The 27,202-nt window shown below is 42.2% G+C and overlaps 1 protein-coding gene across 3 annotated transcripts in view; it reads left to right on the top strand.

The window, feature by feature from the left end:
* The window catches only part of RCCD1 (RCC1 domain containing 1), a 552,668-nt gene that overhangs the window by 102,913 nt on the left and 422,553 nt on the right, over window positions 1-27,202 (top strand). For all 3 annotated transcript variants that reach the window (XM_044078273.1, XM_044078274.1, XM_044078276.1), the window contains exon 3: window positions 14,824-14,977. In XM_044078273.1, the coding sequence (XP_043934208.1) occupies window positions 14,824-14,977 (154 nt within the window). The remainder of the gene's footprint in view (window positions 1-14,823; window positions 14,978-27,202) is intronic.

Genomic DNA, 27,202 nt, shown 5'->3' on the forward strand with positions numbered 1-27,202 from the left:
ATCTTTATACTTCAGTTGTAGGACGGAGTATACTATGAGCCGATGTTTTAAGTTGTCTCAAATACCATTCCTGTTTTGACAGCTTCTTGGCAGTAAGCAATTCCAGATAAAATTACTTTGAAAGTGTTTCTTGAATGTATTGGAATCTTTGCTTGAGGTGCACCTGTATTTGAAAAATTGGGTTATCTCCTCTTTGAAGCTGAAGCAATAATCAATGGCCCACTGTTTCTAAGGCTCATATTAGAGCTGAGAAAATGGCCCCAGTAAGTAAACTACATATTTTTTTGTAAGTCAGAGTGTATAGTACTGTTAAGGTGCTACAGTTGGGGTGAAATCCGATTTGCTAGTCTGTTAGTCATATTTTGAATATTCTCTAATATTTTTTTATAGATAAGTTTGTCATCAATATTACGCGATAGGATAGTAATTGGCATATGAACTGTAGTCATTGGCTGTAGCAGGGTTAGTTACCTTCAGGAGGGGAAGGATTAAAGATTATTTGAAACAGAGTTTTTAATTGAATTTAGAATAGAGGCTGCCGTAAAAAAGGGTGTAATTAGTAGGGCATATAAAATATTGGATGCTAACTTTAAGATTCAATCAGAGGAGGTTAGAAAAGATTGGGACGAGAGACTGGAAAAGCAATTTACAAGGGAACAATGGGAGCACTTATGTAAAGCTCCTGAAGTATGCAACATTGTCAAGAAGGTTTATTATTTCTTGAAAATGTTTGCATCAGTGTCTCCTAGATCTGCTAGCTAATGCAATCATATCTGGAAAAGTCCTTTGTTCTCTGTTTCTTAATAGCCCTGCCACCTGCTGGGTCACAGATGGGATACCAGGCCTGACTCAGGCTTCCTGGATTACTTCCGTTTTCTGTTTGTAGGATAATGGGACAAAGTATGCCAGTATAATCTTGTGTGTGCTTCTTATTGTGATCGATGGGACTTTGCTGCTTGATTGTTATATAGTTCCTCATGTTAAGAAGACGTGTAGATTAGTTTCAATCTGTACCTTGTATGCACAGTAGTAGTATTGAAAAAGTGTTTATGGTTACTTGGGCTTAATTGCTTTGAGTAGCTGTTCTGGGTAATCCATAGGGAACTACAGAGTTCATTTAGTATGATAATGGTAATTATTAGGAAGCCTGTTGTCTTGTACATTTTGTCAGACAGTGGACTTAAAGTTCTGTTCATACATATTCCTGTTATAGGAATTGTACAGCAATCGCAGGTGTGTGAATGGTGAGTAGGGGTACCACCTGTCCCTCTTTAGGCAGTTGTGTCCTGCAAAAAAAAAAAAAAAAAAACTGAAAAATGGCAAATGTCCTGAAATTTTAGAACAAAAAATATTTCCTAAGTTTTTTAATAGTTGCACAAAAAGTTACTTTGCATCTGAAACACCTAAATGTTATATGAAATAGGATAAGCAACTCAAATGTTACAAGATTCACTTTTATTTTGGGGAAAAGTGAAGGTCTGTACTTTGCACTGGCCATGGGTATGTTTTGTCTTGCAAAATTTCACGTTTCTACAAAAAAATGCCCCACTTTCACTGTTTTTTCTTATATGGGAAGGGAGGAGATGTGTCTTGAATAAAAAGATTGGTGGTTTTGATGACACATGATTGGATGATTTTGTTATGGGGAGGGGTTAGTGGTTATAAAAGAAATAATGTGGTAGTGGGTGGAAATTTGGGTAGAGTGGGGAGCAAAGCACTGCCAAAGCAGAGCAGGGCTGTCTTGCTTCAGTGATGTAACAGCTAATCAGAAAACGGTCTAGTGTGCCTTTGTGCCTAATGATCATTATAGAATGAGGTCTTGGCCTACAGAGTTGTAGAGTAAATGCAGACTTGCTCGGGTAAGTATTATCACTAAACCTGTTAAATTATGACTTTGTTCTGATCTTCAGGCTAGTATATCAGATATTGTACCATACTTCCTGTATTTTGAATGCTGGACTGCAGTGTGTCAAGGGGAAGTTTTTTTACTTAGTCTTATAAAATAATTTTGTAGCAGAATCCATGAGCAGAAGAGCCTGAAAGACTGTGTATGGGAGGGTTTGTATATGTTTTCTGAAATACCAAGCAATAGTTAGTATTGCTATCTAGGAAGGTGGACCAACTGCCACTAAGGCCTGTAGTACTCTGGAAGAAAAATCCAGAGATGTCTGGTTTTGCCTTACTCTAAGCAGTTGCTGCTGGACACATTATTATCCACTGAGTAGAAAGTGGGCAGTAGCCCCCAACCAGGGCAATTGTCTTATCATTTTAGTCCTTATAAGTGTTCCTTTATACTGCTTTTTAAGCAGTTGTTGGCTGATGCAGCAAAGAGGACATTACACCCTAATTATTATTGCAGTATAACTTGCCTATATTTTAAGTAGAACTACTTTCTAAGTTATACTGCTCTGAAGCTATAGATCTGATATTGTTAATCCTCGTTCATTCTGTACGCATGGGTATCAGTTCCGACCTCGTAACCGAGCTGGCCATTTTCCAAGCTCGCATCAGCTTCAAACTCTCGAGCTAAAATCTTACCCACAATCCCTCTCTCCCTGTTACCTCAGATTTCGTTTGCCGTGTTGCCATTCAGTCATGTCAAGCTGCTTCTCTTGAGCTAAGTACAGTTATTTGTTGTATAATAGTCATTTATATTACTTTTCTGTCAGAAAAGTTTCTATTTCATTGTCTCTTACCCTATCGCATCCAGCGACCATATTTTCTTGAGGTTTTCTTCTCTCTTCTCTACCTTTTTACCGCAAGATATTCTCCCCTTACCATCGTTGGTAATCTTTCCCTTTTTTCATACCTTCAGTATTCTTTTGTACCATTGCTGGTACCCTTTTTCTACTATCTAATTTTGTTATCATGGCAGATAAGAAAGGTAGTTCGGGGTTTAAACGGTGTTCTGATTGTGGACACAAACTACCTACCTCTGATGCACACTCTTTGTGCGTTTATTGTTTGGGGGCGTCCCACTTATCTGTTGACCCGCCCTGTACTATCTGTGAAAACATTTCAAATAGAACTTTGTTGGAAGGGAAAAACAAGTTATTACTGAAGGGGCTTCTTAAATCTCTCTTTTCAGAGGCTATTTCTGGGTTGGAGGCCTCAACCCCTCCTAGTGCCCATAAGAAAATCTCGGATGTTCCTGCCAAGGCTAAATCATTGCCTTCGTTCCTGGCTGGGGACTCCCAACCAAAACCTAAAAAGGCTAAAGTTTCGGCTCCATAGCTCATTCAGTCAGCCCCAGTGCTTTCGTTGCCTAGATCTTCGGCACTGAGGCCTTCGGCTCCATTAGTGATCTCGGCTCCGTCTTCTCCTGCAGCCTTCACTGTATCGGCTCTGAGGGGCTCCTTGGTTCAAGCTATTACCATTTTATCGGCACCGACTGTTCAGTCGGCGCAGACCTTGACCACGTCGGCTCTGACGCCTTTATTGTTGACTCCAGTTTTGTCGGTTCCAGCTTCGGTACCGACAACCAATTCGGCACCGATCCCTGTGGCGGTGCAGACCATGACCTCGGCACCGATGACTTCTTCAGTGCAGACACCCGTAGTCCAGTCTCTCTCTGCACCGTTGTTCTCTGTGCGGACTGGTGAGATGGGTACCGAGTTTGCCTCTTCTGTGGACAGGCCTTTTTCTCCCTCAGTCTCCATGAGGTCCACTAAAAGCCTTTCCGAACATGATGTGTTGCTTTTTGTGGATCAGGTGCTCTTGGCCAGAGGTATTCCACCCCCCCAGGAACTATCCTTCCTTGGGAGGTGATCATCAGTCTCCAAAGACCCCTTCTTATTCTCCTCCTTCATTGCCTTTGAAGTCCATGGATATAGCACAGTCTTCCCCTTCTGCAGTTCCCTTTATGGATCTCACTAAGGAACAGCAGTTGCCTTTGTGGTAGAAAAGTTTTGCTACGACCCAGGATGTCAGTTGTGACGTGCATAGTTTGCTGCTCCACAGCCATCCAGGGTCTCCGGGTCGGCAGGCTGAGCCACTTAGGGGAGGGGTGACCCCTGTCCTAGACATTCACTCCTCTTTAGGTGGACCAGCCTTCCAACTTATGGAGAAGGCTTTCGCCGCTGCTGGCAATACTGGACTGTCTATCCCTCCGCCCTCCTCTGGTACACTGGTTTCACAAGTCGCACCGGGTGCAAGGGCCTCAGGACATATACCTACAGGAAACCTCTTTTCTGCTGTCTTCCCCAGCTTCTCCCACTGAGGAAGTCCACCAGAAAAGTTTGTGTAAGAGGAAGCACATGGACTCCACAGAGGAGTCCCTCACTGAAGACACAGATTTGGATGACATGGAAGGATCCCCTCGATCACCCTCTGAGGTAACCTTTGGTGATGTCCTCGAAATCCTGAAACAGAGAGGTGACTGGCACTCCTCTAATCCAACCTCTTAGGAATCTGTGTTTCTGCAGACCTTTCGTGCCCAGCTCCCTACCTCCTTGGTTACTCCACCTGCTGATGAACTTGTCCGGCTTATCTTGCAGCATGCTTGGAAGGCTCCTGACACCATCAAAGCTATTCCCTGGAGGCGAGATAAGATTTTGTCCCCTCCTGCAACAGATCCCCATTGGTCAAAAGGTCTTCCTGTGGATGCTTTGGTGGTGGCAGTCACAACAAAAAAGGATCTGGCAGAAGAAGAAATCCAGACTGTCCATCCGCCTAACAAAGAGTCCCAGACCCTGGACAGGATAGGGAAGCGCACCTTTGCATCAGTGACCTTTACTATCAGATCCCTGAATTATATGGCACACTTTACCAGGCTTCAAAGGGATCTGATTTCTGAGCTCTCTGAAACCTTGGCTGGTGCCATGTCTGATGAGGTCCGTGACAAAGTGGCCTTTCAGCTGGTCACCATTGAGTCAATATCTAACTCCTCTATGTGACTGATATCTCACCCATCAGAAGGAGCAACTAGAGCAGTGAGGTCAGCTGCGGTCTTGAGACGACACGCCTGGATGTGCTTGTGCAATTTAGTGGAACCCTTTAAGGCTTCTTTTCTTAATGCTCCCATTGAGGCCTCCTCGTTGTTTGGACCCAAGGCTAAAAGCACACTGGCCAGATGTGAACAGGACGGTAAGACCCTTTCTGCTGTAGGTGTACGTTATTCTTCCCCTCAGTGTGCTTTCTTCCGAAACCAAAAGAGTGGAAAGATGTGGTTCAAGAAATCTCAGGGTTCTTTCCGTGACACACAGGCCGAGTTCTCCCCTAGAGGCAGAGGGGGAAATTCACAGGGAAGACTCTCCTTTTGGGACAGAGGGGGCCTGTGTAACCAGGGTTCCTTCTTTCTCTGGCCAATCCTACCAGCGCTCCTGAAGAGTGGCCCAACTCCTTTCCTGTGTAGGTGGTTGGGGGGCGTTTCTCCTTGTGCCCTTCTGCCTGGCTAACCATCACCACCGATTCTTGGGTACAAAGGATTATAACCAGAGGTTATCATATAGGTTCATAGGTTCATACTAGGCTGTCTGCCCTCGGGCATTTATAAGCCTAGCCAGAGAATGTTTGGCTTTCGCCACCCATTTTAAATTAATTTTGCTATGCCCTTTTTCGAGGTTAGTATACTGTGCCTCACAGAAGTAATACCCGGGGTAAACCTATGATTTCCCATCCACTCATCAAGACTCCTCTTGAAGAGAGTCAATGAGGGACTCTGCCTAACCTGGACTGGGATTTTATTCCAGAGTGAAGGGAGCCTCTGGGTTATGAATCTGTCCCTCCAGCATGTCCTATTTATTTCAGTGCTGAGGTTCAAGTCTCTCGAGCGCATAGCTCGATGGGATTTGGATTTTTTGAGGTGCAGCATGTCCCTTAATTCCGGGTTGGACATGGCCTTCTATGTCAGGCACAGGTCACCTCTGAGCAGGCGGTATGCCACTGAGTAGAGCTGGAGTTTCTTTAACCGGGCAGCATATGGCATGAGCCCTTTGATCCTCTTGGTGAGGTACTTTTGGGGTCTTTCCAGTCGCTGCAGGTGTTTGGTAAGGTACATCCCAAAAGGGGCATTGTACTCGATTATGGGCCTGATGAGGTATGAGTAAAGAGGCACGATGACCTCCCCTAATCTAGATGTGCATCCCTTCATGATTAGGTGGGCTATATAAAATGTTTTTCTAACCACTTTGGCCACATGGTTGTCAAATGAGAGATTGCTATCAACTTGGGTCCCCAGGTCCCTAATTACTTCTTCTGTACTTAATGGATTACCACCTATGTGGTAATTTGTGGGCACTTTGTTTTTGCCAAAGGGGATGACTATACACTTTTTGGCGTTTAGCTTGAAGCAATGGCTCTGGCACCAGTTGTCTGTTTCTATGAGGCCCTTTTGGAGGATGCTTGTGTCGGCTGGAGAGTCGATTATGGCGCCCAGTTTGCAGTCATCTGCGAACTTGGTCAGCCACAGTCCTTCCGTGTTGGCCTGTACCTCCGAGAAATATATACCAAACAAGAGAGGTCCCAGGACTGAGCCTTGTGGGAACGCCACTTGTAACTGGTTTGGAGTCTGACATGGCTCCAGCAATTCTAACCATGTGGGTTCTGTCCTTGAGCTAGTTTGCAACCCATCTAGTGACATAGGGGTTTATATTTAAGCTGGTGAGCTTATCTATAATGCCTGAGTGGGGTATTGTATCAAAGGCTTTTGTGAGGTCCAGATAGGCTGTGTGGACCACCTTCCCTTCGTCAATGGCCTTGGTGACTGTTTCAAAGAAGTCAACCAGGTTTAAGAGGCAGGATCTGCCCTTAACAAAGCCGAACTGGGTAGGATCCAGTGTCTGTAGGTCCCCAATATCTTTATTTATGAGGTCCATGATGATCCTTTCCATAGCTTTGCAGACCAAGCTAGTCAGGCTTATGGGGCGATGGTTTCCAGGGTCCGTTGAGGCACCACCTTTGTGGAGAGGGACCACTGTTGCTGTACGCCACTCTTTGGGTACATATCCTGTAGTAAGGCTGAGATTGAACAGTAGTTTTATGTTTGGGTTTAGCTCTTCTTGGAGTTCATGTAGGACGCAGCCTGGGACACCGTCTGGTCCCATTGATGCTGTGTTTTTTGCTTTGGAGAGGGCGGCTCCCACCTGAGCATCTGAGATGTCAGGGAGGCAGCACTCTGCTGGGATAGATATTTGCCCTTTTGGTGGGGAGGGAGAAGTTTGCGCTGAACCTGTCAGCTAGGATGTTGGCAATGTCTGTGGGTTCGGTGTATTTTTTGTCATTTTGGACTAATTCTGAGCATATCTGGGAATTCCCACCCAGGTTCCTAACATAACTAAAGAAAGCCTTGTGATTATCCTTAGTGTCCTGTGCAATTTTTCTCTCGAAGCTGGCCTTTGACGATTTTATGAGTGCCCTTAGTTTTTTGCTAATACTGATCAGAGATGCCTTCCCTTTTTGGGATTTTGCTCTATCATGTAGTAGCCTCCTCCTTCTATTGTATAGTTTGTTTATGGCTGGGGTCCACCAGACAGGTCGTCTGCCTTTGGAGGATTGGGTCTTGGTTTTATTTGGGATTGCATGATCCATGCATTCCTGAAGGTGTTCATAGAATGCATTTATAAAGGATTCTGCGGTCTGGGCCGTATTTTCCACAGGCCCGGGGGCTTTGAAGGATTCCACCTCGGTTTTGAGGAGTGTGAAATTTGCTTTAGAGAAGTTTTTCACTGTGGTTTTCTGGGCAGGGGGTGGGGTCGGGATGTGAATATCCAGTGAGATCAGTTTATGGTCTGATCTTACCAGTGAGGGATACACTTCTGGTCTGGAGCATAGAGTCCCCATGTTGGTGATGATCAGGTCCAGTATGTTTTCCCCTCTTGTGGGAGTGGTAACAAGTTGTTCCATAGCATTTGAGTTTATGAATTCTAGGAACTTTTGGGCAAGGGTGTTGGAGCTAGAGTAATGCTCCCAATCTATGTTTGGGTAGTTGAAGTCACCCAATATAATGGTGTTCGGAGAGACCTTCATATTTTCCAGTGTTCTCAGGAAGGCCGAGTGGGGTTCCTGGGTTTGGGAGGGTGGTCTGTAGCAGGCTATAAACTGGAAGGCAGTTTTACCCACTGTTAGTTGCACATGGATGGTCTCTGATGCTTTGTGCTTTGCCACCAACCTGGAGGTGTGGGTATCTTTGATGAATATCGATACTCCCCCTCCTTTTGTGGTTCGGTCCAGGTTTTGGGGCCGAAAAGCATGGTATGAGGTATAACCTGGTAGTGCTGGAGTGCTCTCGGGAGTCCTGAACCAGGTTTCTGTTACTGCACAGATATCAATGTTCTCCATGCTAAGGAGAGTTTCGAGTGCGTGCATCTTGAGGTTTAGACTTCTGGCGTTGAGTAGCATTACTCTTAGTTTCTTATCCCTTGTGATACCTATGGAGGTGGGTTTGTCTTTTGAGCCTTGCCTAAAAAAGGCACTATGGGGGTAGCAAGAGCCTTTGCCAATATCTGAAAGCCCAGGGGTGACAGGTGCAAGCCGTCCCTAGCAAAGCATCGTGGCTTGTCGTGCATATCATCCCAAGCTGACAGGCATTGGATCCCCTTTGAATGACACCAATACTTAAGCCAATTGTTGAAATTGATCATCTTGTCTTCATATTGTGGCATCATTCTTGGTGAGGGTAAGATGCTACTCAAGGTCAGGGTCATACCAGCCTGGGCTACATGCTCACAGAGCTCCTCTATGTCTCTTTTCAAGTAGTCCAGGGAGGTACGTCTCAGGTCATTCACACCAGCATGGACAATGACTGAGTCATATTTGTACTTGCCTTGGAGTGACCTGAGTGCTTGTGTTATGTGGCGGATCCTAGCGCCAGACAGGCTACTCACCGTGACCTTCTCCTTGTTCAGCCTGGTGAGCGGGACGTCAGTGTGCCTGACGATAGAGTCACCTATTACAAGTGTATCAGGTGTGTTGTTTAGCCTTAAGGGCTGTGACTGTTCGTCACACTGGCTTTGTGAGATATGTGTTGCACGTGTTTTGTTTTGGGGTAGCGGTTGCTTGGGTGTCTGCTTTGGAGGTCTCTGCTGCTTAGGCAGATCTTTATTTAGAGCCTCCGAGTATGTTTTTGTGTGATTATGTGTTTGGTTTGCTGTCGTGGTAGGTCTATGTGAGACTGGAATTGTAGTGAGTGTGGTTTCCTTCTCCTCCTGACTGGTTATGCCAGTACTGAGTTGAGAGAGCTTAGCCTCCAGTTTGGCTATATGGTTGCATCTCTCACATGTGTTGGAATTTGTTGGGAGGAGGAGAGGGTTGTCTGTGTACATGAGGCAGTTGTAACATTGCCTCAAGATTCCCATATTCACCAGCTGGACCGGAGAGGAGATTGACAACTGACCTTTGGACATGCTAGAATAATATTGGGAATTCCTTTATAATTGAAAACAAGGGCCAATGGGGAGCGAGGGTGTAGTGCTTTTAATTTTTAGTGCTGACTTATAATTGCTTTAGTGAGCAAGTGCCAGGTAACAAGTGCAATGTGTTACAGGTAACTTAAATGCAAAAACGACAAACAGTAATTTTCTTTCAAGCGAAGCAAGGAGATAAGTACAGTAAGCAATGCAGATATCACTAGGGATCCACAGAAGCGCTGAGAAGCCGCGTTTTAGGTGGAATTAGTGTTCCAGGGAAATAACAAGCATACAAACGAAGCTAGATTCAGCAGGCCTGGATCTAGTCTATGCTACAGCAAACAAGGTGTACCAATTTCAGTAAGATACAGTTCAAATATTCAGGCACTATAAACCTTTAACCAGAAATTCCCTTCGATCTTTGTCCTGTCCCTTCAAAAAAACTTCCCGACGTTCCACCCAGTCAAAGGGAAGAAGCAGCACTACAGATAGAAAAGCTGCTAAGAAAGAGAGTCATCCTCATAGTCCCTCCAGACCAGATAAGATCCAGATTCTACTCAAGACTACTTTTGGTGCCAAAGAAAACCGGGCACTGGAGACCAATTTTAGATCTCAGTGTATTGAACAAGTTTGCGAGAGTACAAAAATTCTGGATGGTCACAATACAGTCTGTCCTCCCGCTTTTGGAAAAAGATTATTGGATGTGCTCGATAGATCTTCAAGATGCGTACTACACATAAAAATGGACAGGCCATCAAGAAGATTTCTGCACTCCCGTGCAGGAGACAGTCACTGCCAGTTCAGAGTACTGCCCTTTGGACTCTCTACAGCCCCCAGAGTGTTCACAAAGTGCATGACAGTGGTCACAGCTCACTTGCGACTTCTGGAGTTGCAAGCATTCCATCCCCTGCTGCCGTCTGGAACGATTGCGATTCAGTCAGACAACAAGGCGATGGTCTGGTACATCAACAAGGTGGAACCAAATGATGTAATGTGATCCTATCTCGCCTACATTCTCTACAAATGGGTTCGGAGCCGATCCTCTGCTCCGACTCGGCCGCTATACAATAGAACGCAGTCTCTTATTGGCTGAGTTACCTCGTATCCCAGGATGCACCACTACTGCTTCCCCAGATCTCGTTTGCCGCTTCTGAAGTATAGACGTGGTCTCGGACTTGGCTGAGCTAAGTACCTCTTAGTCAGATTTTTTCTGTCTAGTTTTTTTGCTAAAACTTACCCAAAAGCTGTTTTAACAGCTACTTATTGTTGTGTGACTGTGTATTTGATATTTTTGTGGTAAAATTGTGTTTTTTGTGGTACTTAAGCGGTCCCGTTTAAGTTAGAGGGGCCTTGCCCTATCCTAGGTGTTTTAGTTAGGGAGTCTAGGCTGTCTTGTGTAGTTTTTCATATTTAGTGTGTTTGTAGTTTAGATATAGCCATGTCGAAGGAACATAGACCATCAGGGTTTAAAAAATGTTCGAAATGTAGTTATAAAATGTCCATTACGGACGACCATTCATTGTGTGTCTACTGTTTGAGAGGTTTGCTATTTGGGCCCAACTCCGAGGATTAGACCCTATGACAGCCTCTGTGTAAGAGGTACTGAAGTTTTTAGCTTCCCTGTTCAACCAAGGTTGTTCGGTGTCTACCATCAAAGTGCAATTGGCTGCTATTTCCAATTTTCATGATAGCGTAGAACCACCTTTAATGAGCAACAAGTTGTGCAAAGCTTTTATTAAAGGAGCTTGGCTTCTACGGCCCCCTATATCTCAACCTGCACCACCGTGGGACCTTAACGTGGTGTTAGGTGCATTAACCTCATCTCCCTTTGAGCCGGCAGCAACCTATGATTTAAAATTTCTTTCTTGGAAGAATGCTCTTCTAGTTGCTATTACATCAGCCAGGTGAGTTTCAGAACTTCAAGCCTATGTGTCAAACCATCATACCTGGTATTTCACAAGGATAGAGTATCTCTTAGACCAAACCCATCCTTTATACCAAAGGTTTGTTCTAACTTTTGTTTACAACAATCACTGGAACTACCGGTCTTTTTCCCTAAGTATTCAAACAGAGCTGAGTATACCTTTCACAGCTTGGACGTACACAGACAATTATGTTTCTATTTGGATAGGACACACCAAGCACGAAAATCAGATCAACTGTTTGTGTCCTTTTCGGATAGTAAATTAGGCAAAGCCGTCACAAAAGTCACTATTGCCAAGTGGATCAGAGACTGTATCAGTCATATTTATCTCATTTCAAATAAGGAGCTTATAGTTCCAGTGAAAGCTCATTCTACTAGGGCTATGGCCACTTCGGCAGCCTTTCATTCCAAGCTCTCTATTAGTGACATTTGTGCGGCTGCTACATGGTCTTCTTCACACACCTTTATTTCTCACTACAAATTGGATGTGGCATCTAGGGGTCGAGCTTCCTTCGGTTCCATGGTTCTCAGGAGTGTTTTCCAGTGAGCCACCCAGGAATTAGGTGCTAGGGACGCTGTCCCATCTGTAGAGAATGTAGGCGAGATAGGATCACATTACATCTTTTAGTTATGTACTTACCATAACTTTAGATGTATGGGATCCATCTCGCCTACATTCCTAATAACCCACCCTCCTTCCCCCTGCCTCGTAGACCAGAAGAGACCGGACGATCCAAAATTGAACTTCTTTCCTCTCTTGAAAGACCTGGGAATGTTATAACAATAGTCTATTTCTGTGTGCATGTGTGCGGACAAACAAGATCTGGGGAAGCAGTAGTGGTGCATCCTGGGATACGAGGTAACTCAGCCAATAAGAGACTGCGTTCTATTGTATAGCGGCCGAGTCGGAGCCGAGGATCGGCTCCGAACCCATCTGTAGAGAATGTAGGCGAGATGGATCCCATACATCTAAAGTTATGGTAAGTACATAACTAAAAGTTACCCCCTTTGTCGAGAGGCCATGAGGATATGGCAATGGGTGATGGCTACCAACCATTTTCTTCTAGCAACGCACATTCCCGGGAGCTCCAACGTGATGGCAGACAGACTCAGCAGGTGCTTTCTTTAACCTCACGTGTGGTCCCTGAATCCCTTGATAGCGGCGGAGATCTTCCACCGCTGGGGCCATCCTTGCTGCGACCTGTTTGCATCCCTGACCAACTACAAATGCAGCAACTACTTCGCCCTGATTCCCCTTCTGGGACAGTCACCCAGGGACGCTCTAGTCTATGATTGGCCCTCGGGTCGTCTTTATGCATTCCCACCCTTTCCACTCATTCCCCAGTTTCTGAAGAAAGACAGTCGGTTGAAGAGCAAGGTGATCTTCATAGCACCATATTGGCCTCAACAGATTTGGTTCCCCTTCCTTTGGCCTCACCTACTAGATCGACCATGGATTCTCCATCCAACCCCGGAGTTGATCTCACATCCACAGAACCTGATTCATCCCAACTTAAACAGCCTGAAGCTCACAGCTTGGCTACTCCAATTCCCTTGATTGCCAGGCAGAATGATCTTTCTTTACCAGTACGTGACATTCTCATTGCATCTCATAAGTCTTCCACTAGAATTACTTATCTGAGCAAGTAGAAAAGATTTATCTGTTGGCTGAAAGATAAACAAGTGGATCCCTTCTCAGCCCCAGTGTCGATAATACTAGACTATCTGGCCGACCTTTTCCAATCGGATCTATCGGCCTCCACCATTAGAGTTCATTTGGCTGCAATTTCTAATTTTCATGAGGGTGTCCAAGATTCCTCTCATGTCCCACAAATTGTGCAAAACCTTCATAAAAGGTGTGAATCATCTGAAGCCACCTTTTAGAGAACCCATTCAACCATGGGATTTATCATTAGTTCTACAAGCTCTGACAATGCCACCTTTCGAACCAGCCTCTTCTTGCGACCTCAAGCATTTGTCATGGAAAACCTTGTTTTTGGTCACCATTACTTCTGCCAGACGTATTTCTGAGCTTTAAGCTTTATGTATCAATAGTCCATACTTGATTTTTCATAGAGATAGAGTGTCTCTGAGAACTAATCCATCATTTCTGCCAAACATGATCTCTGAAATGTCCATTAATCAAACCATTGAATTGCCAGTTTTCTTTCCCAATCATTCAAACAGAGGAGAGTATTGCCTACATATAGATATCCACAGGCAAATTCGTTTTTACTTAAACAGGACTAGGTCCTTTCGTAAGTCTGACCAGTTATTTTTGGCCTTTTCTGGACCTAGATTAGGATCTGCTGTTGCTAAGGTCACATTAGCTAGATGGTTGAAGGACTGTGTGACCTTTATTTATACACAACGTAATATCTCGTTGCCTACTACCATGAAAGCTCATTCAACAAGGTCGGTGGCAACTTCTGCTGCCTTCCATGCCAGAGCTTCTTTACATGACATCTGTGCAGCTGCAACTTGGACTACACCTCATACCTTCATCAATCATTACAAATTAGATTTGGCCTCCAGGGGAAAGGCATCTTTCGGTTCTATGGTGCTCAGGAATGTCCTTCCATGAGAGCCTCCCAGGAATAGAGGTAGCTGAGGACTCTGTTCCATACGTAAGGAATGAACGAGTATTAACAATATCAGATAAAGAAGTTATGTCTTACCATAACATTCCATCTGTATTGTTGATCCTCGTTCAGTCATTACGACCCTCCCTCCTGTCGTTTCCAGGGAATCTTACCATCTGGTTCTCTTAGGTTATTTGACCAGAGGTAGCCTCTACCTTCTTTGACTTGCAAACTCAATCTGATTAACAGGGCGAGAGGGATTTTGGGTAAGAGTTTAGTTCGAGGGTTTGAAGCTGACGCGAGCTTGGAAAATGGCCAGCTCGGTTCCGAGGTCTGAACCGATACCCATGCGTAATGACTGAACGAGGATCAACAATACAGATGGAACGTTATGCTAAGACATAACTTCTTTTTGCCTCTTGTGGTAAAGTACACTTGATCACTTGACACGAGATGAAGCTGAGTGCACACTATAATAAGGTCATTTTTTAACAAGACTGAATAAAATCCTGTCCAATTTATTATTCACTGACATTTAAAATATTTGTCATTTTTGACACTTGCCTCCTTCTACTAACCAACTGAGTTTACTATTTGGCAGCATAGGATAGGGGAAATACCCTGACTAACCAACTTCATCTTGTAGTCCTTATTTTGTTTCCCTTTGTCTCCATTTGCAAACTGTGTGGCTCTGAGCAGGTTACAGGTGAGACCTAGTCCAGCCTGGAAAGTGTGAACAAGTGGCAGGTAGCATGTGATGCAAAAAAATGGAAAATAATTTGCTAGGGAATCCATGGATGATGCATATTCTAGAAGGGGCAGCCTTTGGAAGGCAATGAAAGAAAGGAATGTTGGGGATTTACTAGGTAAAATAAAGCTGTGTGTTTAACTAGATATAAAAAAGTTCCACAGTGTATAATTGTATGTTTTTATGGTTTGACTTTGTCTCTGTGTGTGTGTCTCTCTCTTCTAGTGTTTCCTTTAGTGCCCAAAGGCTATTTGATTCCTAGACCTCCTTTTTTCAAAATGCTCACACTGGAAAATAAAGCACTGAAACTAGTACTGGGAACTGAACATGCCATGATGCTAAGTTGCGTCAAGACGGTTTACTCTTGGGGTTCTGGAAGGTATGCAATTTGCATTTTTATTTTTAACTCTGTGCCATACTGTACAGATGTATATGTTTTAGCAACCAAAGTTAGAATGTACTATTGCTTTTTATTTATTGTAAATGAACAGTGATTAAAGGTGTTTGTGATTAGGTATGCCTAAATTGTTTCACACCAATAAGAGATGATGAATACATGCATTGCAAGATAAAAAGTCTTGCACTGAAGTTTGCTGCTGTGTCACCTGTATGGGACTTTGAAATTCATGGTACCATTTTTACAGATAACGTTTGTCCTGAAAGCTTTCATCCAGAAGAACTCATTTTCTGCATTTCTTCTTTTCATCCATGTGTCACAGAATATGGTTCATCTAAGCAAGACTGGTTTATAAGAGCAACCAGCTAATTGAATGGAGTTTTCAGAAGCTTTGATTTCCTAAGTTGGAGGCTTTACCCCCCCCCCACACCTTGCAGTAAAAATATCATTTGCATCCCTTCTTTAACACAGAGGTTACAATATATCATAATGCTGACATCTGCGCAGCCGCACAAACCTGGTTCAAAGCTGCAGAGAACACCCAAGCCATACCTGCTTACTCATTCCATCATACATACGCCAAACTATGAGTAGTAAAGCCAAAGGAGGTGGAGTTTCAATATATATTAAAGGCATACATACCTCCAGGCTGGTCAAACAGTATGACACACAGGCGCAGTTAACCATTGACAAGACCCCTATACAAATCATATCTAGCTACCGGCCCCAAAATCTGACTTAAGATGCCGAAACGCCTATCTAGACCTCTTTGAATCTATCAAGATTCAACCCTTTACCTTGATCCTGGGTGACTTTAACAACCCAAACATAGACTGGAAGAACTACTCATGCCAGAAGACAAATGCTCAGATTCCTCGGGATTTTTCTGAACTGGTATTACAAAGGGTTAAGCAATTAGCCAATTAACATAATAATGATTGGGTTTTTGGTTAATTATTATGTGTGTAAATCCTGGATGTGTGAACAGTTTTGTATCCTTTGAAGGCGACATGCCAAGGTACCAGATCGTTTAGTGAAGTAAAGAGGAAGAATTTCAGCTTCTCTGTGTGATTTTGTTGTTTTTTTGATAGCGAACTTGCTGGCTGACAGATTCAGCAAAAATTTCACCCCTCTGTCCCCCATCAGTAAATCAGGACATTCCCAGTTCCTGACCCCTTCCCCTTATAGCTAGGGATCAGGTCATCACTGCTCTCTCAAAGCCAAAAATACAGCCTCCATGGGACCTGATAACATCCCAGGCTGAATCCTACATGAACTCAGGCAGGCACTTGCAGCACCATTAGGCACCCTATTCAACCAAAGCCTGAATACTGGCTTTGTCCCAGCTAAGTGGACAGCCACTGTCATCCCTTTACACAAAAGTGGAGTGTCCACCGATCTGGAAAATTATAGATCCATCAGCCTAACTAGCCTGATCTGCAAGGCCATGGAACGGATTGTCATGGACCTCATTATCAAGAACATTGGCAACCTCCAAACACTCAATCCCACACAGTTTGGCTTAGTCAAAGGGAGGTCATGCCTGTTAAATTTGGTTGACTTTTTTGAGACAGTCAACAAAGCCATGGACGAGGGGAAGATGGTGCACACCACCTACCTTGATCTGGCCAAAGCCTTCGACACTATTCTCCACTCGGGCATAATAGATAAACTCTCTCAACTAGGCATCAATCCGTTTGTTACCAGATGGCAAGCTAACTGCTGGCTCACAGATTCCACCTAGTGAAAATACGGGAAGCCACCTCAAGCAGTAGACCCGTATTGAGTGGCATACCCCAGGGTTCGGTCTTGGGCCCTTTGTTATTTGGGATATACTTTTCTGAGGCGTAGGCCAAAACCAGTAGGCAATGGCTGATCAAGTTTGCAGACTACTGCAAGCTGGGTGCTATCATCAATTCCCCTAGTGACATGGACATCCTCCAAGAGGGTCTCGCCCAAACAGATGACTGGTGCCAGAAACATGGCCTCAAGCTGAATAGAAAAAAATGCACCATCATCCCCTTTGGGGAAAGGGATGTCCCCACAAATTATTACATTAATAACAACGTCCTAAGCATGCAGTCAGTCATGAGGGATTTGGACACCCAGATTGATAGCAACCTGACTTTTGCCCACTTTTTGCTTCAATTGTACAGAAAGCTTTCTACAAGGCCACCTTATAAGTAAGGGTATCTCATCCAGGGACAACGAGGTCATAACATCCCTGTATTCTTCCCTTATAAGGCCAATTGTCGAGTACAATGCCCCCATCAGCTTGTATCTTGCAAAGCATATGCAGCAGCTGGAGAGACCACAGAGGTTCCTCACCAGAATCCAGGGCCTCAAAAATCTTCCATACACAGATAAGCTAAAAGCTCTATCTCTCTACTCTTTCATACAGACTCCTCAGAGGTGACCTCTGTCTGGCATACAAGGCGATCTAAAAATAAGCATCATCATCCCCTTTGGGGAAAGTGATGTCCCCACAAATTATTACATTAATAACAACATCCTAAGCATGCAGTCAGTCGAGAGGGATTTGGGCACCCAGATTGCTTCCATTGTACGGAATACTTTCTACATGGCCCATCTTATAAGTAAGGGTATCTCATCCAGGGACAAGGAGGTCATAACATCCCTGTAGTCTTCCCTTACAAGGCCCATTATTAAGTACAATGCCCCCATCAGCTTGTATCTTGCAAAGCATATGCAGCAGCTGGAGAGACCACAGAGGTTCCTCACCAGAATCCAGGGCCTCAAAAATCTTCCATACACAGATAAGCTAAAAGCTCTATCTCTCTACTCTTTCATACAGACTCCTCAGAGGTGACCTCTGTCTGGCATACAAGGCGATCTAAAAATAAGCATCATCATCCCCTTTGGGGAAAGTGATGTCCCCACAAATTATTACATTAATAACAACATCCTAAGCATGCAGTCAGTCGAGAGGGATTTGGGCACCCAGATTGCTTCCATTGTACGGAATACTTTCTACATGGCCCATCTTATAAGTAAGGGTATCTCATCCAGGGACAAGGAGGTCATAACATCCCTGTAGTCTTCCCTTATAAGGCCCATTATTAAGTACAGAGCCCCGATCAGCATGTACCTTGAAAAGCATATCCAGCAGCTGGAGTGACCACAGACGTTCCTCACCAGGAGAATCCAGGGCCTCACAAATCTTCCATACACAGATGAGCTAAAAGCCCTATCCCTCTACTCTTTCATACAGACTCCTCAGAGGTGACCTCTGTCTGGCTTACAAGGCAATCTCGGACCCTGCCTTGATGGGACTGCTGCATATCCGCAAGTCAAGCTCCACTCGAGTAACCCGCACACGCAGTCTCATCCTGGTCTGTGACATCAATAGGACTTGTTGGCAGGACAGATTTGTGTCCCAGAGGCTCCCCCATCTGTGGAATAGACTTCCTTGCCACATCAAGCAGAGACTACTTTACCCCTTTTTAAGCGCAACCTGGATAACTGGATGGGAAATAGCAAATGCATCCCTGGGATTCCACCCGTGTCCCTGCTAGACAGGGGCATCAGGTGCTGATTTGTCTATACATGGGCTAAACTCTTGGCTAGCCTTATAAGGGCCTCGGGGTGTAGCCTAGTAACTTCCTATGATCATATGATGATCAGTTGTAATTCTAAAACTTCTTAAAATTGTATTTTATCTACTGTTCCCATTTAAACAGGCTTTGAGCTGTCAGGCTTCATGTGGACATGAATTCCATCTTGCCCAAATCAGTGGATGAGCATTTCTAAATGAAATTGTCAGAGAAGATGTGTTCATTATTGCAATTAACTCAGTCTTTTCATGATGGTTCTGCTGCTTCCATTTTCCATAATTTGAGTAGACATTTTGAGAGAGTTTGTATTCCAGGGTTCTGACCCAACTTCTAGAGGGCTCACTAGTTTGTAAAAATATTAAGCTGTATGAAGAGTTTCTTGGCTGACTTTAGTGTTAGTCCTGATCTCGAGCAGGTTAATCTTGTGTTTTCCATATTTACTACAAAGAAGAACTTGCTCCTTTTCCATATGATAAAAGTAAGAAAAAAATTTGACACAGTAACAGAGAAGATGCACTTTTTCAGGCACACATATATCGATTCAAGTATTAAACCTGCTTTTGTTTACAGGATTGATGTGGTTGGTTGCCATGTACTGTATTAGAGGGGTTGCCATTGAAGGATGAAGATGTAAAGATGCTTTATTTTAAATATGTTAACCATGGAATGCTGCAAGGAGTGTGCCCTAATAGAAGTTTGAGAATCGATAGTGCAAATCCAAAACTAAGATATAGAAGTGCACTTCATGGGAGGTAACCACCTGTGTATATGTGTAGTGTGTGTGTACATATACATACACACATATACATATAGGTTAATATTGGCTGCCCAAGATGGTGGGCTGCATACACGTTGGTTTATAAAGTCCATTGAACATGTGGTAGAAACAGACAGATGTAGGTTTTGTAAAACCGAATTGGAAACAGTTGCACACCTCATTGCTGATTGTGACATACTAATGGTAAAAGGACTGTATACTGAAAGACATAATAATGTGGCGAGACTGTTGCACTGAGGATTGTGCAAACATTATGGTATTGAAGTGGCCAAAAAACACTGGAAACATGAGCCACAAATCATCATATTAAATGAAGAAGTCTGCATCACATGGGATCATCCATTACCAACAGTTCAAAAGATAGATGCTAGAAAACCAGATATAGTGATCCAAGAAAAGAAGACAAGAGCAGCATTGATCATTGAAATTGTCACACCCAGTGACTACAATATCTTGCGTACAGAGAGACACAAAGTTATAAAATATCAGGATCTTCAGGCAGAAACGAGAGCATTGTGGAAGAAAAATTCCCAGACAGTTCCAGTAGTAGTAGGAACAATGGGTCTCATAAAAAAGAATTTACAATCGTATTTAGATATGTTACCAATACATGTAACTCCATACGAACTGCAGAAGTAGTCATTACTGGGCACATTGCGGGTGCTGTGAAGAGCACTACTGGCTGACATCAAAGATTGAAACTACTAATTTCATGAACTTTAATCATACTTTGACTTAGGAATGGGGTCCATTCCCATCATGGTATTTAAACCCAAAAGACTTGGACAAATAAAAAAAAACATACATATATATATATATATATATATATATATGTGTGTGTGTGTGTATCAAAAACTCCAAGACCGTCGTACCTCAGAGAAAAGTGAATTACCCAAGTGACAATAAATTTGGACTGCCTATATATTTCCCCATAATTGCAATTTTTGTTTCAGTTTTGGGGATCTTGCTTTCAGAATGTAACTGATTTTCAAAACGTGCATCAGAAGAGAGTCCTTGTTCCCATTGTGCATTATTGCCTTGCTGTGCTCCATTCTAATTCGTAATGGTTGTAGTACATCATTAAGGCAATATTCTAAATTTTAATAAAGTTCTTTAGAACTTTTGGTGTTTGGAGTGGTAGATGAAATGCTACTACTGGAGACTTCAAGTTTAAGGATGGATATATAAAATGTCTAGCTAATGTACCATGTGTGAAAATACTTTAAGTATGTTTTGCACTATCTGGGATTATCCGAGGAGGACAATAAAAATCATTTGACTAGTTTACCATATGTTAAAAAAATTTTAAATGTGTATTGCACTGCCTGTGGTAACGTAAAGCTTGTTTTTTTTTTCAACGGGAGAGGGAATATTTAGTAATACATTGCCATAAGAAGAGATGTGAATATTGTGGAGATGTGAGCCGTGTTAAGGTAGAATGAGTTAAACTTCATTATAAATAGAAAAATATATATTTTTTATTTGCATGCCCTTTTGTCACCATATATAAGGACATGAATGAAGAGGTACATAAAGCCATGAAGATATACAAGACCAGCTTGTTGACATATGTCATGCCCGTGCACTGACCCAGTAATCAAGGAGCCTCAATCCTCACCACTAACATCAGTGAGGGGCATGCACACTGGGAAGGATAACAAGTACACACACAGTAAACTGCAATTTCTCTTAAGCGCACAGAGATCACAGTCAGTCTGGGGCTGGCTTTTCCCTTTCTCTCCAGATCCAAAATAAGACTCCCCACTGGCACAGCTATAGAGTAGAGTCCTTAGCCAGGGTTCCAAGCCAAGTCCTCCCAGCACTCCCTCTGTCCAACCAGTGTGTCATATCCCTGCCCAAGTAGCTGACACACACACACACACACACACACACACACACACACACACACACACACACACACACACACACACGCACACACGCACACACACACACACGCACACGCTTTGAGATATGATTTATATACATTTATATACAAACACATACTCATGGGGAATGTTGGCACAGGCTCGCTAGGTATGCCCCTTCTGCCCAGGCTATAAGGTAGTAATCCACTGCCACCAGAACCCCAACTTGTCAGCTACTATAAGGCCATTCCCAAAGGGTGACCAATTTCACTGTGTAATAATACTGTTATCCAAATTAGTGTGACCAGAACTTTTAAAGTTATTGGAGTGGCATAGTACAGTATCACTAAATACAAGCAAGTGCTGTAGAGCTTAAATTATCTCTGTACAAAACAGCCACAGTTGAAAGGTTTAAAAATATTTAATAATAAATAAATAAAAACAAAAGACAAATCTCCTCAATTCAAGACATTGATAGTCAAGAGTTCAGACACAGGAACAGTAAAACAATACCGTAGGATAGTCTGACATAAATATAGAAAACAGCTAGTCTAATCTTACTATTTTCTATCTGTTTCTAAGAGAAATACTAAAGTCTAAGATCCTACTTGTATACAGAGCAAGCAACTGCTGGTGATGTTGTCGGTTCTGAAGACCAATGCAAAATGCTCTTTCTTTCTCTCTGAGATCTCTTAAATTGATCATACATCACTGCTGACTCATTTTAGATTACATCATTCTTGACACTTCTCTGGTTCCCAGGCTACTAGAAACTCTAAATTTACATTTACAATAGGTTCATAGGTAGGTACTAGGCTATCAGCCCTAGGGCCCATAACAAGCCTAGCCAAAAAATGTACCCTGGCTTTCACCACCCAAGAAAATTATTTTCCTGTGCCCCTGTCGAGCAGAGCCACAGACATGATCCCCGGGGTGAATTTCCCATTTCCCATCCAGTCATCAAGATTTTTCTTGAAGAATGCTAATGAGGAGCTCTGTTTGACATAGATAGGTAGTCTGTTCCAGAGTATGGGAAGTCTCTGGGACATGAATCTATCCCTCCAGCATGTTCTGTTTATTGTGGTGGCAAGGTTTAGGTCCCTAGAGCGTGTAGCTCGGAGGGATTGGGATTTCTTTAAGTGGAGCATGTCCAACAGCTCTGGGTTTGACATAGCTTTGTATGTTAGGCAGAGATCACCCCTGAGTAGGCGATATGCGATGGAGTAAAGCTAAAGTTTTTTGAGACGGTCTGCATAGGGCATCTGTTTGAGGCCAGTAATCCTCTTTGTGAGGTATTTCTGTGGTCTTTCCAGTTGTAGATGTCTTGTGAGGTACATACCAAAAGGGGCGTTGTACTCTGTAATGGGTCTAATGAGTGATGAGTAGAGGGGAATAATGACCTCTTTTTTTCTGGATGAGAATCCTTTTGTGATGAGATGAGCCATGTAGAAGGATTTCCTGACCACTGTGGCGATGTGATTATCAAAGGAGATACTACTGTCCACCTGTGTCCCAAGGTCTCATATCACATTTTCGGCATTAAGTAGACTACCAGCTATGTGGTAGTTCATGGGTACAGAGTTTTTACCAAAGGGGATGACAATACACTTTTTGGCATTGAGCTTCAGGCCCATGGCTTTGACACCAGGTATCTGTCTCAGTGAGGCCCTTTTGTAGTTTGTCCACATCGTTAGGAGTTTCGATTATGGCTCCTAGTTTGCAGTCATCTGCAAACTTTGTTAGCCAAAAACCTTCTGTGTTGGCCTGCACTTCAGAGAAGTAGATACCAAACAGGAGAGGACCCAGGACTGAACCCTGTGGTGTTCCACTTGTCACTGGTCTGATATCGGATTTGGAATCCGCTACTTTCACAGTGTGGGTTCTGTCCATGAGCGAGTTGGCAACACATCTTGTGACATAGGGATTTATACCTAGTTAATAAAAGACATTATACAAGTAAAACCTAGTGAATAACTCTGGTTTCAAAACAGTAGAAGGAATTCCTTCATCCAGACATTCTGCCTCTGAGCTTTGTTATCAAACAGTCATAAAATGCTTTACTTTATCAGTTTTCTTTCAGCAGGGTGCACTGTAGTTACATTTTTGAAGTTCAGAACATATAACACAGTTTTTCTTGCATTTAGTTTTCTTACATTTGTAAAACAGCCTGTAGATTATATTGTTTACAATGACATAGAATTGTCTACAAATTTCTATCTAGCTGGGCTGGCAGCCTTTCAGTTTTTCCCAGCATGTATCTAATGAGAATAGTAATTTAGAATCGTATGTGTGCCAAATTTGGCTGCAGCTCCATGGAGCAGATAGATGAAGCCCTGACTATGGCCCAGACATGCTTGCTTCAATTAGTGGGTCTGACTGAAGGAAGAACTGGGGCAGGGAGAATGGGAGTGAGTGTCTGTTACTGGCTCACCCCTCCTAGGACCAATGAGGCATTGTAGCTGCTAGACTACAGACCAGTACAGAAGTGTAAAGGTATTACATTTAGCACCAGTTGACTGGAGATGGTGTACTGCAGAGAGACCAGAAGACTTTGACCTCTGTGGAAACATGCAAAAGCCTCTTCCAGGCAACAGCATTTAATTATGTCTCAGCTGCCATGAAAGTGAAATTAGGCAAAGGCAGGAAGGGGTGGTCCATGTGACAGGCAAGTCAACCCCACTTCCAAGCCTCTGACTGTCAGCTTCAGGAGGAACAAATGGACTGGTACGGCTCTCACTATACCTGGAAAACAAATGGGGCAGAAGGGCTCACTCCTTTTGCTGATTGAGTTCAGCTTCTGATCCTTACTAGGAGGCATTATTTGGCTGATCAGGGCCTTGGATGGAGAGCTGTCAGGTATGTTCTTGCATGCAAACATGTTTCAAAATTCTTTTAAGAAAGCAGTTAACCAAAAATACCTAATCTTCTAGATTAGAATTGTGTTTGCTTTGGATTCATGTCACAGGAGGTGAAATTTAAAAAAAAATACAAAAGAGTAGCCAGTGTGGCTGAAGGATGTGTATGTCTGTAGGACAGAGGGATAGGAAATGGGACAGAAAAGTTAAATCAAATATGGTAAAAGAATTAAAAATATGCATATTATGTTATCACTAAATATGCTAATGGTATTAAGAATAATACAGCATCAACTTACAACATGGATTTTAAAACAGAATGTAGATATTGTATGATTGAAAGCTAAAAATGTCATTTTTTTTTTAAATTTTATTGTTTAGAGTAAAGGACTGAAAAAGTTGTAAATAGAGATGTATTATATAGTCTGCACTTAAGATCCAATACGTAAAATCTTTGGTGGTCTCAGTGGTCAGGGATTCTGAAAAATGTAAAACTGAGTATGCTGTACAAGGTATGAAAGTAAGAAAAGGGCTTTTTCTTTTAATAGGTTCATAGGTATGTACTAGGCTATCTGCCCGAAGGCATTTATAAGCCTAGCCAGAATGTGTTGGCTTTTGCCCGCCCCCTTAGATTAGTTTCCTGTGCCTCTCTCCAGTATAGCCACTGAATTGATCCCCAGGTTAAACTTTCGGTTTCTTTTGAAGAGTGTTAGTGAGGAGCTCTGCCTAATGTAGATTGGAATCTTGTTCCAAAGCATGGGAAGTCTCTAGGACAGGAATCTATCCCTCCAGCACATCCTATTTATTGTTGTGGTGAGGTTTAGATCCCTAGAGTGTGTGGTTCGAGGGGATAAGGTTTTCTTTATGTGGAGCAAGTCCATCAATTCTGGGTTGGACATGACCTTGTATTGTCAGGCAGAGATCACCTCTGAGTGAATAAATAATAAATAAATAAAATCAAACTTCTTCAGATGCCTCATGAAGAAGTTTGATTTTATTAAACGAAAAGTGCTTTATGCACTTTAAAACTACTGGTTGCTTTCTGAAGACATTTTTTTCTATTTTAGTAGTTTATTTTGTGTTTTTTATACGTTGATACAAAAACATCATCAAATTGTTAAGGAGGAATGAGTTTTTTCATAGAGGGTATTTGAGAGAAAGTTTAGTTATTAGGTTAGTAAAGAAAGTGAATGAGGAGGAGAAGGGGATTAGAAGAAGATGTGTAAGTAGGGGGTTCATAGGTTGGGGAAAAGGCATACAGGGGAGAGATTTGTCAAAGGGAAGGAAGGCAGCAGTTTTGCCATTATTAAGTTTAAGGTTACAAATATGATGATTTCATGGAAAATAATGAAAGATGAAAAGGTGGAGCATTTTATGTAAAGCCACCTCATGTAAGTAGTAAAAAATCATGGAATGTTGTATATTTTAAGGTTGAAATAATGAATAAGTGAAATGTAAAGAAACTTCATGAAGAAAATAAAGGTTTAAACAGATAGTAAAAATCATTAATGTCCTTTAAAAAGGTGCTGTGCCAGTACAGGATAGTTTAACCTATTAATATTGGCAGCCAGAGAAATGGCAGCTGGAGACATTTTTAAATTTAAATGAAAAAACTGACAAAAGTCACATGGAAAAACAAACATTTAAGAAGGTGGAAAGTAAGATAAAACTTTAATTTTTAGAGTAGCAGAATCTCGAGAATGAAAGCATTAGTGAGCACTTTCATTGTCAGAATGATGCTTACATTCAAAATTCACACAAATGCAAAAAAGATCAGTTGATCAGATCATGTGACTAGTGCATATGACATGAAATTTAAAAAAAAATTAAAAAAATGAATGTCTCAATTTCCTTTTTTAAGAACAACTTTAAAATTAATGACCATTCAAACTTGGAGGCAAAGATGCGTTCAGTAAAACCTGCCATTGATACTCCATAGATGTAAGTTTGTTTTCAGTATCCTAACAATTAACATAAATGTAATGTTAAAAATTTATTTTTTAACTTTGAAAACAGCAGAAAATATATGTAATGCATGTTTACTATTTTTTGTTGATGATTGTATAATTATGCTCATATTAATGTTTAAACTTGTTTTAGTTCATACAACATAAAATGCATCATCACATGACAAACATGAAATGACCTAAGCTTTTTTGATTTGCAATTAAAATATCTGGGGTTTCATAAGACCTTTGTGTATTAGACACAAATTACAGTAATTATACTGATTATGTATAACACTTATAGTTAGGAAGTTCCTTTGAGGCATTTATAGAAGAGATTTCTAATCAATTGTAGAATTTTCCCCAACTTAATAGGTTGCTGGAAAAAAATAATGTGCCAGTTGGAGTGAAGCAAGGCTGCCTGATCAGCCCTGTATTGTTCCATTTAGTTTTCATTGTTGTATACGAGAGGTTGAGAGATACACAAGGTATAGAGTGGGTGAAATAAATATGCCAACTTTTAAAACTATGCAAGTGATATTGTGATTGTAAAAGAAGATATATGTGAAGATAGTTAATATATGTTCTATGGAATAGGTTTAAAGTAAAAAAACAGTAGTGGTATAGGAGGTGGCAGAAGTATCAGTGGCATATATTTCATCAAAATTGTATAGGAATATTAGTTATTAATCATGGGGATACAAAAGCTGTAGTGGAAGGGAATTATGAAAACCATAAAACAGATTAGTAACATTTGGAAGTTATACAGACTTTTACTCAAGTACACAAAATGTTTGCTGTTGGGAGAAGGGGGATACTTTGGTCATATTTATCCTCTACCAGAGGACATAAAAACTGATATGTATGGTGATGTTTTTAACACCATTAAGTTATCATGCAAAATATGTGGATGTACATTAATAAAGAAAATCCATATTAACATTTTTCATTTTCACATATTATACGTTAGTTATGTTTTCTTTCATTTTAACAGTTGTCATTCACTCCAGCATTACGTCCTGCCTTCCTTTAAACCTCAGTCCTCCTCCTGAACATCAGTCTGTATGTATGTATTGTTCTCACAGATTACATTTATTTCTGTGTAGTGTGCTCCTTCCCTTTTCTAAAAAATCCACCTCCAGTTTATCTCCTTTACAACATTAAGCGATTATGTTCTGGTTGGTTTAG

Source organism: Protopterus annectens, chromosome 7.part0 (assembly GCF_019279795.1).
Source record: "Protopterus annectens isolate FY-2018-M chromosome 7.part0, PAN1.0, whole genome shotgun sequence".
NCBI classification, from domain to species: domain Eukaryota; kingdom Metazoa; phylum Chordata; order Ceratodontiformes; family Protopteridae; genus Protopterus; species Protopterus annectens.